The sequence below is a fragment of the Xyrauchen texanus genome, chromosome 21 (genome assembly GCF_025860055.1).
Source record: "Xyrauchen texanus isolate HMW12.3.18 chromosome 21, RBS_HiC_50CHRs, whole genome shotgun sequence".
Taxonomy (NCBI): Eukaryota; Metazoa; Chordata; class Actinopteri; order Cypriniformes; family Catostomidae; genus Xyrauchen; species Xyrauchen texanus.
In genome coordinates, this window is record NC_068296.1 from 14,912,427 (window position 1) to 14,928,521 (window position 16,095).

The 16,095-nt window shown below is 36.9% G+C and overlaps 1 protein-coding gene across 2 annotated transcripts in view; it reads left to right on the plus strand.

Moving 5' to 3' along the window:
• The first annotated feature begins 6,565 nt into the window (after positions 1 to 6,565).
• lekr1 (leucine, glutamate and lysine rich 1) overlaps positions 6,566 to 16,095 on the plus strand; it is a 142,689-nt gene continuing 133,159 nt past the window's right edge. The window contains exons 1-2 of one of the 2 annotated variants that reach the window (XM_052151876.1): positions 6,566 to 6,879; positions 7,766 to 7,848. In XM_052151876.1, the coding sequence (XP_052007836.1) occupies positions 7,771 to 7,848 (78 nt within the window). In that variant the 5' untranslated portion in view covers positions 6,566 to 6,879; positions 7,766 to 7,770. The other variant, XM_052151875.1, reaches the window with a different exon arrangement.

The following is a 16,095-nucleotide window of genomic DNA, read 5'->3' on the forward strand; positions in this document are numbered from 1 at the left end:
CCATCTTCCAAACCATGTTTTTGCCTTACCCTGATTCACTATATATATAATTTAAAATTATATTTTAGAGCTGTCAGGACGGAATTGGTGGGAAATTGCATACTTCCATCATTCATCCATGCTTGTTTACGTCATGTCCATAAAGAAAAGAAGATCTGGTTACTACACCGCATGAATATGTGCGGTGATATGTGTGTAGTAGTTGAAGCCGAAAGCATGTAGCCACACAACAAATTAGTGACATTGACCATGAATAATTCAAAAAGACAACCCTCTGGGGAATTACCCGTTTTCAAAATAAAGAAACCTAGAAGAGTCTACAAGCAAAAAAGAAAAGCAACAAAGCCCATAATAAAACACTAAACAATATTGGATTGGCTTTTCAGAGGTGGTGACAACTAGGATTTAAATCCGACCTAGAGATGGAGTTTTTCTTGCTGGACAGGTAAGATATTTTATTTGGACCAATAGTTAGCCAGGTAGCTCTCTTAGCGCGGAAGTTGGCATTAGCCTCTCTAATGGGGCATTTAATTATGGATTGTGATACTGCAGTGCTTCAATTTCATTCAGGAAGGAAGATCAATGGAGTAAAATTAACTTTTATGCTGGTAACAATGGCAATCTCTAAACCAGTTATTTTATGAGAAGGCAGGGTTCAGTTTTCATTTTACCAACTTGGTCTACTTGGTCTATTTTCTTGTTAGCTAAATTATAATAGTTTCCACCATTTTTATCTTATATGACTAGCAAACGTTATGTCTAATGTCATCATTGCCTAACTTTTGTAACACTATTTATTTTAAATCAACTTTTTTCAATAAGTCAAAACAACAGCAGAAGATATGCTACTTACCTGCTCATAAGACATATTTTTGAATATCCGTCTTTCCCTTCCTTTCGTTAGGTGAGGGTATGAGATTTGTTGTCACAAAGTGACATTTACTCTGATAAGATGATCACTTGTATGCTTACTCCTCAAACCATCAGATTCAAGAGTGGAAGCTCACATAATTTCCAAAAACGTTGCTGCATCCAAATATCCATACTTTCCTACTATATAGTATGCCAAAAAATTGTGCCAATGGAGTAGTATGTGTGAATGCACAGTGTTTATGAAGCAGTAAGCAAGAAATACCCAGAGGACCTACTATTTCCGATGCGGATCAACTGGGCACATTACGATCCCATAATGCCTCAGGAGCTGAGGCGACGTCATGTTAAGAGAGCTGGATTTAAAAGAATCGCAAGTTGGACGGCTCTTCTCAACTGTATATGCTATATATATACGAAGATAATTGTTCCCTGTGCAAAAATAGTGCTTGTTTAACAAAACCTGAGAGGATAGTTTTCATGGTGTTGTTCTTGCGTCATATATTCGGGTCACGAGGCAATGCCCACGTACCTGAATGATGTATATCCTAAATCTATTCATACTACTCACATGCATACCTAAAAGAACATACAGTTTTGCCGAAGAAAAGTGCATAATTCACTTGGTTTAGGCAAATGTTCCTCCGTAGGTAACCTCCAGTTTTATGCTTCAACCGCTAGAGGGCCAAAAATTACATAGTGTAGCTTTAAAATGCAATGTCTTACACTACTTTTTTAATACTAAAAAGTAATTAGAATACAGTAACTATTTACTTTGTAATCAGATTATACCCAACACTGGTAAGGTTATGCGTTTGCAAAGATTCTGAGCCATGTTTAACGCAAAACAGTTTGATTAACTGCAAATTATCTGCGAAGTACCCTGTGAAATATTAAACTAAATTGTTTTAAGGATGCAAATTCTGTACAACGTTAACTCCTTCACACAGCAGGTACACAAAGATAAACCTGTTCCACAGAAACAATCATGTAAACATACTAATGCATTCTGGGTAAACTTTCACCCGTCATTGCTAAACCAGGCTTTTCCGAGGGTTGAAAGTTTCTGATATGATCAGTTATGTATATTACTAAAGTGAAAACTGAACCCTGCCTTTTCAGTATGCATCACACACATTTGTCTTAACCTGAAAGATTATGATCAAAACCGACATAAACACACACAAACACACTGCCATACTTCCTTACTGTCAGCTTCAGTCTGTCCATTTTATTCAAATGTAAAATTCTTGATTAGATCCTTTCCACAACAATCCTTCCCACCAGTCTCTCACGGAGCTTAGTTGTAAACATCTACACAATAGCCATAGCAAAGAATGAGCTATTGTCATTGAGTGTTTGCCCTCTAACAGAGGATTCACTTTCTTTCAGTGGCAAAGAACATTTTTTCTTCTTTCCCGCCTTCCTCAGGGGTGGTCTGGTGGAGATAACCCAGCAGAGAGGTGCTGATACAGATCAGATTTGGGAGGACTGGCTGGAGAATGGCCCACTGAAGCAGAGTCGTGATGAGGGCGAGGAAGATGGTGAAAGCTCTGATCTGGAGTTCTTTCAAAAGCCTGATGAATGGTTAAATGAGAGAAGGGTCAAGGGTTATTTTGTGGATTAATGTTTCAGTTAATGGAATAATTGAAGTAATGTCTGAACAGGGTTACTGAATGTTTGACAGATTGACTGCAACTATAGAAAAAACAACTGCTACCAACTTGAACGTTTTGACATATAACAAAAAGCTACTAAAATAAACCATGTAAAATGACCCATTACATGTAATTTGAGATTCACAGTTATGGAGGGATGATTTATGTGCTGATAGATATTGAGATGTGGCTTATCTTTCCATAGGTAATCTGCCCCAGGCATATAAGGTTGATCTAAGGTCACTCACTATGTTGAGTCCAGATCAGTTCTTCTTTAATCTTCTTTAATTACGCTTCTCAGCATGAGCTGCAGCTCTGATGCAGCACTGATCTGTATTGTCTACTCTATCTACAGGGTCCGTCTGTGTTAGGGGTGAATTGTGTGGGTAATTTATGAGTTTCTGATGTGCTTGCTAACAAAATTACATGCCAAATCGTCCTTCAGATGTTTCAACAGCAGGAACTTCTAGAGTATACTTTATTTAATGCATTTGAGATTATTCTATTAAAAGAAATGAAAAAAAAAAAAAGATTTTAAATCACTTCTTGAAATATATTAAGAGTCAGGCAATGCAATCCAGACATCGAATACCATCCAGAATATATTATATAAGTCTATATTGATATAATACATACCATGATTGCTTTATGTATAATATTATATTATTAATACATACACTTATAGGGATAGTTCACCAAAAAAAAAATCTTGTAATTTACGCACCCTCATGACATTCCAGATGTGCATGACTATTGTTCTTCTGCTGAACACAAACAAATATGTTTAGAAGAATATATCAGCTCTGTACCTTCTCACATTGTAAATGAATGGGTACCAACATTTTGAAGGTCCAGAAAGCACATAAAGTCATGATAAAAGTAATCCATAAGACTCCAGTTGTTAAATCCATGTTTTCAGAAGTGATATGATAGGTGTGGGTGAGAAACAAATCGATATTTATGTCCTTTTTTACTGTGAATCTCCATCTTCACTTTCACATTCGTCTTCATTTGTATTTGGCAATTTGCATTCTTCGTGCATACCGCCACCTACAGGGCATGGGGGGAATTTATGGTCAGAAGAGTGAAATTCATAAACATCTGGAATGGCATGAGGGGAGTAAATGAGAGAATTGTTATTTTTGGTGAACTATCCCTTTAATAAATCGTTCTAGGTTCCAAAATGTTTTACATTAATAATATGGGATTTTTCCCCAGTTCAGTAAATAGTTTTAGGATTTTTATCTGTAAATGTAAAACAAACAAAAACATTTGACATAAGATATGTTTAAGATGCTGCACTATTTGTTATTCACTAATCAAATGTAAGAACATTTTTGACATCATACTGGCATACCATCATTAGGCTTGGCCACTGATATATAATATAACAAAAGGCAAAAGAAGACATGAAATACTGAGAAATTTAGAAAACGTTTATTTTCAGTAATGGTTCTTTATACTATAGGCTACTCCTTGTATGCAAATGCCTATTTGTTTTATACATATAATATTTGCATATTCACAAACATAAAATGTAGCAATTAGCAAAGGATGTTGCCCACATCTTAAACTTCGAAAGCCAGTCTTGTTATTCTTCGTGAGGGGATTGATAGCACAAAGGCTGAGTTTATTCTGTGAGGCAGTAGTGGAGGCCACGCCCTCTGTGCTTGATGCGTGACTGCATTCAGTAAGTCACACCGCAGTTATTTGAACTGATCTGGCGGAGGATTGTCACAACATCCGCCGCTCAAGTGTGTAACAACGCGATGCCGTGAGAGAAGCCGGATCGCCTCTGCGTTTCTCATGCAAATCGATTCTATAGGGCTCTTTAACTCCCCCTTCCTCCATTCTTTTAACACAGGGACACACGCGAGCACGTATGCGGAATGGACTAGGAGTACAAGTTCAGATTCTCTTTCAAAATTTCCTATTTGCCTATTATTAGCCGATGACTAAAAGCGTCTTTTATCACGTTGCAGAGTGACTATAACGAGAGAGAGAGAGAGAGAGAGAGAGAGAGAGAGAGAGAGAGAGAGAGAGAGAGAGAGAGAGAGAGAGAGAGAGAGAAATGACTATATTCACTTTTTATGAAATGAAGGTTAGCTCGTATGCCTGATATAAACTAATATTAGGCTACGACTAATATTCGTAATATTCGTTTATTCGTTTTAAAGTGATTATAATGACTGTCAAGAAATATCCTCGTTTCATTTTACTCCAAAATCAAAATAAACTAATTATATAGGAAATTATTTTAGCATAAAGAAAACTAAGTCTATTTAAGGGCCATTAAGATTTTTTTTACATGGTGACATTATTATGAGGTTACAACAGTTACGCACATTTAACCCCGCCCCCTCATTTCCATTACCACAATGCCAATAAAGATGGTCCTTATGATCATGACCGCTATGTTAAAAAAAACAAACCCTTGGTCTTGCCTTTCATTTTCGCTGACTTAAACAAACAAACAAACAAAAAATACATTAATACACACACACACACACACACACACACACACACACACACACACACACACACACACACACACACACACACACACACACACACACACACAAACATATATATATATTATATTACTACTACTGTAGGCTAATAATATAAATTACAGATGTGGTAATGAGAATTGCCTATAAAATTCTGTAAAACTGTATAACGTCTTACGGTATTGAGAATTTGGGTGTAAAATGTGCTTAAGTGTCCTAAATATAATGTCACAAAATCAGCAAAATCTTAATGGTCACAGACGTAGGCTTTTTTTTTTTTTCAAATGTATTTTCTTTATTTTTGTATTGATTTGGTGTTGGTCGTGACAGGTTTCGTTAGAATCACACATCAATTCCATCCTCAATTCTTTTGAATTTGGGCTTATTTCCTGTAACAGGCTTTTTGCAAGAGGCTGCCCAACAAATGTCAAGTGTCTTATACTTTATTGCCCTCTCTCACGGAAAAAAGGACGATATGTGCAAGTCAAGTCACGCCATTACCTTTCATGGTCTGTTATGGGAGGCAACACACTGGCCATCAGCTTTAATTGATTTGTGAGATTGGGTTTACACACGTTTGCGTGCAGACAGCACAAAAAGACCATTTGGAGTTTGGTCTCCCTGGGAGGCACAAATCCCCCAAGACTGAGCGCAAGGCTGACAAGTTTTATGTGGAAACAAATAACAAATCTCACTAAGCCCATGTATTGCACAAAGTGGGAAACATACCCAACATCATAGCTGATGGAACAACCAATATAATATAGCCTAATGCTATCTGAAAACAGTACACACATAGAGAGACAATTCATATAAAAGTCTTGATTTTTTTTAAAAGATTAATACTGTATTGAATGAAGTATGGCATGTAGCAATAAACGTAAAACATGGTGCTCACTCGACTACATTTACAAACGAGAAACATTTGTATTATTGGGCGAAGGTGCTTTGATCGTAAATCCGTTTTTACCCTTAGAATTCAGACTTCACCCATTATTTCCTACTCTCACAAACACAGACGAAATTTAACCCACTGCACGCACAGGGATCGCTCGCACGCTCACAAACACACACACGCACGCACTTACACTCACACACACACACGCATAGTGTCTTGTCCTTTCGGCAATGTTGCATTACACACTTCCCCATACACCATAGCGTGCCTGCGTGAACTATAAATGCAAGATTCCTAGTCCCCCGGGTATGCTGCCATTAAACAACGGTTGCACCTCTCTTTGGATCAACACGACATCCAATCAACTGACTAATAAACAGTATTCAGATACTAATCCATATAGACATTTGGACATGTAGGCTAATGATATAGTAGCATTATTACTACTACTCCCTTCCTATTATTGATAATAATAGGCAAATAATAATAACATTATTAGTGACATTATTATTCCATTTAATATATGAATTAGCTATAGTATATTGTTCAATCACAGATGACATTTAAGTGAGACAAATAATACCTCAACTACTAAATATTTTAACGCCCATTGTCTAATACGTGACACAAATCCAAAAATAGCCATTCCGAGCAGAAAGAGCACGAGAATAGATCCTGACTGCCCGGACGTTGCTTGTTTTCCAGGGTTTAGCATAGACAGAGGCTCATAAGGTCGGGGATTCGAGGATTTTCTCTGACAATCTGCAAATGCGGATAAACCATCACGAAGGCAGACAGAGTGGTCACTTGATCTGCATTAATAGACATGATCACTATTCATCGACGGCACGCAACGAAGACGACATATTCTCAAGGAATTGAATAGACTGACGTGACAGTTTCAAGGCAGGATCCCGGAATAAATATATTTCTCTCAGAAAGGGTAAAAAGAAGCACATAAAAATGAGCTCTGAGATTCCTCAACCAGAATCTGACTAGTAGTTCAAAGATCATTCTAGTCTTGCGGTGTTTACGTAAAAACCACGTTGTTGCCATGGTCACTGCGTAACGCTTCAGTTTCACTTTTAAAAGGCGTGATTAACCGATTATCTCAGACGCACGGGTAAATACGACTGGACTTTAACCGTTTTTGTAGCAAGCAAACTGAGAAAACAATGGGTATGTAAATACTTTCACATTTACACATTTAATACGATTTCGAAATATGAGCTTTTTCACGAAACATTTGAAAGCTGTCAGAAATAGTTACTAAAATGTAAGCGTTTTTGGTAGTGTAATGTGATGTGCTGTGGAATGGTGATCTGGGGAGAAGGATTTTAATTAAAAAAATACAATTATTAAGCTGAGCCAAAGATTTTAAAAGGAGACAATGCCGCTAAAAAGGGTCAGAGACTATTTAGCGCAGACGGGATACTTCTGTCAATCAAATTGCCATCGCGCTTGCGCATTAGCTATATTAGCCGGGAAAAGTTTGTCTGAGGTAAAGAAGCACAATTTAAGAAACAAGTATTGTCAGAGTTTACTGCTTTTTGATCGTAATTCTTGAACAACCGTCTTGGAGATTTTGGTATTTCCTCATTCAAGTAGAAAGGTGCTGCACTTAATACTGGAAATAGCTTCTCGGGAGCGTTCCAAAAATGGCTGTCAGACTGGCTAGAAAGACATTGATAGGGTTCAAAACATAACCCAAAATCTTTGGTGGAAACACTAGGTACCTTGCAAGAGCCACATCTGTTAATCTATATTAGGGATGGATAATTATTAATGTATGAAATTAACAGTTTTGTGTCTTTTCTTATGTAATTTAGAGGAAATGCCAAGGGAGACATCCGATAAAGAGGAGATGGAGATACACATTCCCTCATACCCTTTACCAGTGGAAATAGAGCAGGTGAATAACATACATTTCAGTTTTTACACCCCTGCTGTACATACATAATTGCATAAGTTCTCAGTTTTTTTGTTTTTTTGTTGTACTCCTTGGACACGTCACATCTCTGCATGATACAATGGGAAGTGTAAGCATTTGTGATCTGTTGTGCTCTGGGGCAGCTGGTGTTAAGATATGTCCTAAAGAGGTCATGTTGCACAAGGCCATTCAGTGGTGTTTCATTATCTTAACCTACATGTTAAGCAAAACACATTAAAATGTTCTACTTGTGCCATTTACTGTCTGTCTACTTGTCTCTTATGAAGAAATATGTCTACATGTTCAACTAATTTAGCATTTAATATCAATGTACATGATATATTGGTGGAATTGGAAATATGAATTGGTTGGCTTACTTCACATACAATCATTTTTCCCATGCAGTCAGTTCTCAGTTCATGCAAGCTTTGTGAATGGGCTGATTAAACTTCTTAGTTTCTCACCATATAACACAAGCACCCCTTCCCTGCTACAAATTGCAGAACAGGGAGCAATATATTAAGGGACAATCGAAGGCATTGACTTGCCAGCTGAACTCATTACTTGACAGTTTTCCAATGGATCAGGAAGACTCCTACTCTGGCCAAGATGAGATGAGCAAGTGTATCAATTTCAGTTTTTTACCCCATAATGTCTTAAATGCTTGAGATAAACAGGCTAAGAGGCCAATATTTATAATTCAATGTAATGTTCACTTTTAAGATGCCTGTCCCTTATTTTGAGATGTCGGAACCTCACAGTGTGTAAATGCATTGTCTACCAAGAAGATAATTTTTTTTTCTTTCGTCTGGTCCCACACAAGAATTCAAATACCCAATTTTACAAAGATACTTGGATCAGGGATTGCAATGTGCAAAAAATGCAAACTCAAAAATTGAAATGTTGGTTTTTTTTTTAAAGGAAAATTCCAGGTTCCATACAAGTTAAGCTCAATCAACAGCATTTGTGGCACAATACTGATTAAATACTTGTCTGTCCTTTTCTTAAAAAAAGTAGCAAAAATCGAAGTTACAGAGATGCACTTACAATGGAAGTGAATGGGGCCAATTTTTGGAGGGTTTAAAGACAGAAATGTGAAGCTTATAATTGTATAAAATTATAATTCAATAATTCTTCTGTTTAAACGTATTATTTGCGCTGTAAAGTTGTTTAAAACATCGCTTTTACGGGCATTTAAGGCGTTATTTATGGCGTTACGTCATCATGGCTCCAAAGATTTATTGGATATAACTTTACACAGAAAAGGTTAGGAAGTGATTTTATCACACTAAAATCATATTATCATGCATATTGTTTATGTCTTGTTCACTTCCATTGTTGCCTCACTCGAATCCAGATTTGAGCTTTTTCTTTTTTTATTATTATTTATTTTTTTATAAAGAATATGGATATTATTTCTTGTAACAAAATATGAAACTTTCCTCATTGTTAATTAAAAATGTGAACGTGTTTACATCACATATACACATATTGCCCTAAGATGCCCTCATTTTATGCAACCTCAGTCTCTACACAGGGAGGATCGAAACTCTAGATTTACAGAAGAAAACTTTATGGTATGTGTTCTGTGACCCAGATGATTTTGAGTGTCACTTGCAGGGTAAACACAAGGCGATGGTGTGTTTAAGGTGTAAACACACCACTTACATTTATTGAATAGAAGTGCTTAGAGGAACGTTTTATTGCTCATAAGATGCTTTTTCATGGCTCAGGAGACTTGATGATGTTCTCATTTATTTTTAATTCTTGTATCAACCTTGCTACAGCTATTTCTAAATTCCAACAATTGAGATAATTAATGACATCAGGAGTTTTCACATCAAGTTTGCAGATGACAGCTTTGAGCCAGTAAGCGGTGTCAAATTAGTGTATTTTATGTGTTTTGAGTGAGTCATTGTATCTTCTGACTCAACTGAATAAACCGAGTTGTCACGATCGAAACAAGGGAAGAAAACAAAGACCATTTATTCTCTTAATATATTCGTTAAAAACATTTAATCTTTCACGAATTAAACCTTATGCTGCCTTTACGTGCTATCGGAATCTTTACATGCTATCGGAATGATCGTAAATACGAGTTTCACACTCAGAAGTTGTACATGAGTGACCCCTCAAGTTGTCGTTTTGACTGGGAAACTCAAAGATAATTTTGATAGTTTCGGAGTTGGGAGAAGATGTAAACTTTAAACATGGTGGAGGAAAGTACAGTTTCTTTAGAAAAGGACAGGTTTTATGAATTATTCTAAATAAAGCTAATTGTGAGTGCTTGCCGTTTCAGTCAAATACATTTGAATATATCAGCAACCATAGCATATTGTACATTTTTACACCAAGTAAGTAGCATGTTTTTGCCCAAAATTCCATTATCTAAAGTAAGCTAACTGAGTAATAAGTATTATGGTGTCAAAATAAAAATTCCTCAAGAAATATGCATGAACGAACCTGCGTCATACATGTTTCCCATTCTGTCCAACAACAAAAAACTTGAACGTGACATATTCGTAATTACCACTTCAGAAGTGGGAAGTAAGATAATTCTGACGGCACATGAAGGCAGCATTACTAGCGTTCAGGGAAGTGAACAAAAAAGATTGGACAAAACAACAGAAGTATGACAAACAGTATAGGCTACATACAGTACACTGATTCACGTGCATCATGCTAAATAACAAACCACATCAACAGTATATTGTATGCTCTGAGGTACTTGCAAATGTTAATTTCAAACCTGTGAAACTAAGACAAACCAAACACATGTTCGAAGATAAACCAGACTTTCACTGTACAGAGTCAGGGTTGACAAACCAAAAACTAACAATGACCAGCCAAACGATTACTGTTCACGTTTATTGACAGTGGAGGATTATTTACAACTGATTTGAACCACTGTTTGAGATAATGTGCTCTCAGAAACAGGCTCAGCTGTCATACTTGCACCGAATATGGTAAGCAAAGGTCTATCTATTTTTTAATCTGTATGCATAACATTTCTTATAATATTTAAATAGAATGTCAAGTAGTATGTCAAAGGTGAGGGAGACCTATGTCCTGAAAGGTTAAAAACCCCTGACAGACAGTAAGATTTTAGAGCTTTAGTATGTTAATAACACAGCTGAGATAAACTGGCCTTGGAGGAAGAGAATTTTGAGAATTTTCAAATATCTGACTTATAATTACAGGCTTAGTTTAGTGTTTTCATTTGATAAACAATGAGGAGATCCACATGCAACTGTTTTAGGATTTCCAGATTTTTCCCTCTATTAATTTTGTATGTTAGCGTGGCAAGTGGCTCCACAGTGACAAAGATGGAGATCCTACTAAGTCTCACTGTAGCACTTCTCTCTCCATCTCTGCTGTAAATAATTAATAGGACAAAAAACAGGCACGTGTTGCGTGGCATGATCGTATCCTCAGCTACCCTCGCTGCTCAGCCTCAATGCACGAACAACCATTCTTCTTGTCTCTCACCTCCACTCTGTTTCAGCTGCAGTCGATACTTCCTACTAGGCCTCTGAGCAGAATGCAGTGTTTGAAACTGTAGCTTGCCAAACTACAAGCCACTTATGGATTTTTTTTTAAACAAGAGTCAAGCTACTCTATGTAAAAAGTAGTTAGCTACTTGATGTAGAGGATAAAATGTATATTTTATAGTATTGTGAAATTTTACCTAATAATACTGTATTGATATTCTAATACCAAATATCAGTCATATTAGTTGCATTTTTCACATAAACATAAAGGATCACAATATTGTCAAAACACAACCTAACTAAAGGTAGCTTTCTAGATTGAAGCAACTGAGTAGGGCAATATCTTTTAAAATATAAAAAAATTTGCTTTTTACTGGAAAACCTACTGTACATTACTGTGTAAACGGCTGAAGTACTGTCACAGTAGTCTGTAGTAAATGTTAGGGTGGTACTACTTGTAGCTTGTTTACAACACTTTACATGAGAGCAATAGAGGACGCTACCCCCCATCACTTCCAGCTTGTTTTTCTCTGTGTGCATTGGGCTGAACATCAACATCCGGTCAAAGGTGATTCTTCCCAGTCACTGCCCTTTTTCTCCCTTCACGCGAGAAAGTGTGTGCGAAGATGGAGTGATGAGGGAATTAGGGGAATTCATCCAGGCATTCAATGCATCCATGACTGCTGAAGGCAACCGTCTGCCCCCTCCCTGCCCCGAGTGCCAGTCTGTAGCTCTCCCTCCCCCATCCCTCTGCAGACGGCCGTCCTGCTCTCATGTAATGTGTTGGCACTGTTGGTCCAGTTGAGAATCTCAGCATTGGCTCATGGTACAGTGAGCACTACAGGGGGTCTTTATCTCCATGAAAATCCACAAAGCTGCAGTCACAAACCGTCCTCTTGATCTCTTATACTCCGACATGCTCTCCAATAACACACACTACTGTTAATATGGACAAGCACACACACACACACACAGTATTTCGAAAATAAAATTTAGGGAAATTAGGTAAAAACAAGATTAAATTCCTTTTCCTGCTTACTGTAATCTCTTTTTAAACTGGATCAGCAGTGCCTGTGACCTTTTTCATGGCTAGTAGGAGATGGGAGAAAGAGAAATTTGACAACAGCAAAATCCATACACTGGACCAGGGTCAGAAATTAACTAGGGCTAAGTGACAAAAATACCCCAGTAAAGTCAAATATGCTGGCAAAAAAAAATCCCCCAGTTATAAATTAAGTTTCTTTTTTTTTTTTATGTTATCTAGCATTTGAAATATTTCTTATTCTGCTCTAGGTCTATCTTGTGAAGGATTGTGAGGCTCTGCAGACACTATTGTGACTTGTAGCTGTCAGATACTGTATCTGTTTTCACTGTCTAAGAAAGGACTGTTAGGTGTAGCTAATCTGCCGCTGAAATGTTTTTTGATGGGAAAAAAAACCCTCTCTAACCCTCTCCATGTTTGTAGACAATGGAGAGTTGTACAATTAAACATAAGAACCCGCCACTTATTCAAAAGTATTCTAGCAGAGCGATTATTGTGTTATCTGTGTTACGATATCTTTTGCACTACTTATAGCTACTTTTGTATTTGATAATTATGAGATTTTATAGGTACCGCCTCAAGTTTTAAGATTAAGAATTTTGCAATAAATTTATTATTTATTTTTACTGGATGACACTGTATTTGATTTTATGTCGGTTGGAACAGATATGCCTTCACAAAGGTAAAAAAATACAGTTCAGTATTAATTCCAGAGGAAAAATTTTGCCCCTATTAAAAAAAAAAAACATATCTGACACCGCACTGGACTTGTTTTTGTGATTAAGACTAATATTGCTCAAATAAATTAGGCCATAGTAATGTTGTTGATGAAATTATAGAGACAATATAAGGTGGAGTTCTGTAATTCTTGAAACAGCTAAAAACCTTCATTTGTGCCGCCACATCCTGGTAGTAACAGCTCAAAGAAGGTTCAAATGCACTGTTGTCAGAGTAAATTCATAACAAGTTGCATTGCGTGCTGGATGGATGGGGGTGTGGTAGTTTGTGGAGGTATTGGGGGCATGTTGCGTGCCTGTAACACTGACCCATTTCTGTCTTGGGATTTGATGGGGGCAGAAGAGAAGAGGGGAGGGATGGGTTGAAAAAAGGATTAAGGGTCTTTTAAGACCATTGCACGGAAACTGCTCTTTCCTCCCGGTGTGCAAGAGACAATACCCACAAATGCTTGATGATGGCAGAAAGGTTCCATTTAAGTTGGATCTTTTCAAGGTGGATCTTTCCCCTCCTGTTATTTTCAGCCTGTACTATCCTCATGTGTTTATATCATTTCAGGTATTTCAAGGAAGCTTTATTATATCAATTAAAATACATAAAACAGATATACTTTTGAATTTGATATCATGTAACTTAAAGGTGAAACATATCTGCACCACTAGTGGCACTAAATGGAATTGCAATCTGTTTGTTGTTTGTATGGCCCAGCTGGTCCAGACAAAACAGCATTGGCTCAACTAATAATGAGAGTTTAGGTGGAATGATCTATTTGACCAAACAATGGGAGACAGGAAAGTTTGAAAATACTTATGTGTCACTGCGTAACTACTGAATTGAATTTGACTTTGCAAATTTAATCAAACACTTGACCTAATCTGAAAGTGAAATTTTTAGTTTGTAAATTAACTTTTAGATTTTTTCTGTGAAAGGGATGTAGAAGCAAGGCCTTGCCTGTCTAGTAGCATCCATCTTACCCGAGCTAAAACTTGGTACAAGGTATGTGTGTGAGAAGTGTATGTGTTAGTGTGTTTCTGCACTAAGTGGATGTGTCAGTGCCAGGGGCCAGGGTCTCCCCAAGGCCCATTACTGTCATGGGAACACATTCCTACTGGTGGCAGACATCCTCCCCTCAGGCCAACATGTGCATGAATGTGTAAGCCTCTGCATGCGTGCATTTCTTTGAATGTGACTAAATGCGGGAGGGAGAGAGAGAGGGGTATCAGAGTTTTTAGATTTCGTGCAAAGAGGATTGCGTATGTGTGTGTGTTTAGGCAGTTAGGTATGTGGGATCACAGACAGGCTTTAACTGAGACAGGGTCAACCAACAGAGTGGAGAGTTTGTGTGCGTGTCTCTCTGTTGCCAATTCCAGCCCTCTTCATCCTTTTCCCCAATATCCAAGACACTGTATGATTGATTAAAGACACAGTGAGAGAGATTGCTGGAAAAAAATCAGAATGACTTATTCATGACTCGGTCTCTATGCTGTAATCATCTTATTTTACAACAGCGCGTGCCTGTGAATAAATGACACTGAATAAAAGGCTGAAAGCTACTGATAGGAGATAAGATGATTACGTGATCTCTTACAGATCTCTTGTAGTTTCATAAAATTAAACTACAGCAGGGCCAAACTTGGACTATAAAGAGGCCCTGGACTTTCTGGCCCAGAGCGGCCCACTAAACACTGCCTGCAACACACCACACCATAATGGCTCATTGATTTAATTTCCGGCTCAATTTCAAATTTTTGTGTTGGAATAAATAAAAAAAAGGCATTTCTGTCGACTGCAAGTCATGACAACGGGCCCCACAGTGCAAAAATGGTCATAACTTTAAAATGTATAAAATCACTGTAAATGTGATGAGTGGATTGTTTTAGAGAAAGCACTAAAATAAGCACTTTATAGCTCATAAAAATATAGTCCGAAAATGTTTTTTTTTTAACATACAGATGTTGGGTTAAAATGTACATGAAAGTACAAAGGAAAATGTGTATTTTAGGTGCTGTGACAAGACGTTCTACAAGTGCAAATAAACTATTGTCTTAGTTAATATGAGGTTGTGGAAACAACAAGTATGATAATAATATATTATATATGTATATACAACTATAAAAGATCATAAAATGTTGTTTAAAATGGTTAATGAAGAAAGTGTAACACAGCAGGACACTGATGACAATGCTTACAATTTCATATCAAATATTCACGTAACTATATGTAAATCTTTATTTAAACAAAGAAAACAAAGTTGGCCAGAATATGTACATATATAAATATAAACCAATATAAATATATGTAAAAAAAAATAAAAATACCTTTTAAAGTGTAGAACTTTGCAGTTATTTTGCAGATTAATTGGTCATATTTTCACTCTTAGAGAGTTATTTTTATCTTTTATATTTGCAGTGTTTTAAAGCCCTATGCTTTGACAAGCACTGTTTCTGCTATCCTTTAAACAAGTAGCCACAAAGTAATATTTTTCATGTTGTAACTTGAAGTTATTTGTAATTTTGTGATGAGACAGAGCTCATATTATACCTTAATATGTTGTCTTTGGTTGTCACCATTATTATGATTTGTATGTCAAATAATGAAGTCCACGCCAGCACAGCGATAATCTGCATATATGGAAAAGCGCTACGATGCGTAAATAATTAAAAAATAGAAGAAATTTCAGTTTTTCATAATAAAAGCCATTTTATTGGCTTTATCTTACAGAATGTTTTTGAATTTTAACTATGTAATGGGGTCCATGCAGACATGTTGGAGCCCTGGACGGCTTCCTATATCGCCTGTAGGATGGGCCGGTACTTGTGCAGGACCGGGTCAATCCAAATTACCCAGCCACCACCAGGGAAATGCCCAGTGCTCCCGATGGACAGTCCACCCCTGAACTACAGTGTGCCTGATCTCTTCTGGTATTGTCTTCTTCTAGTCACAAATGTAAATGAAAGAGAT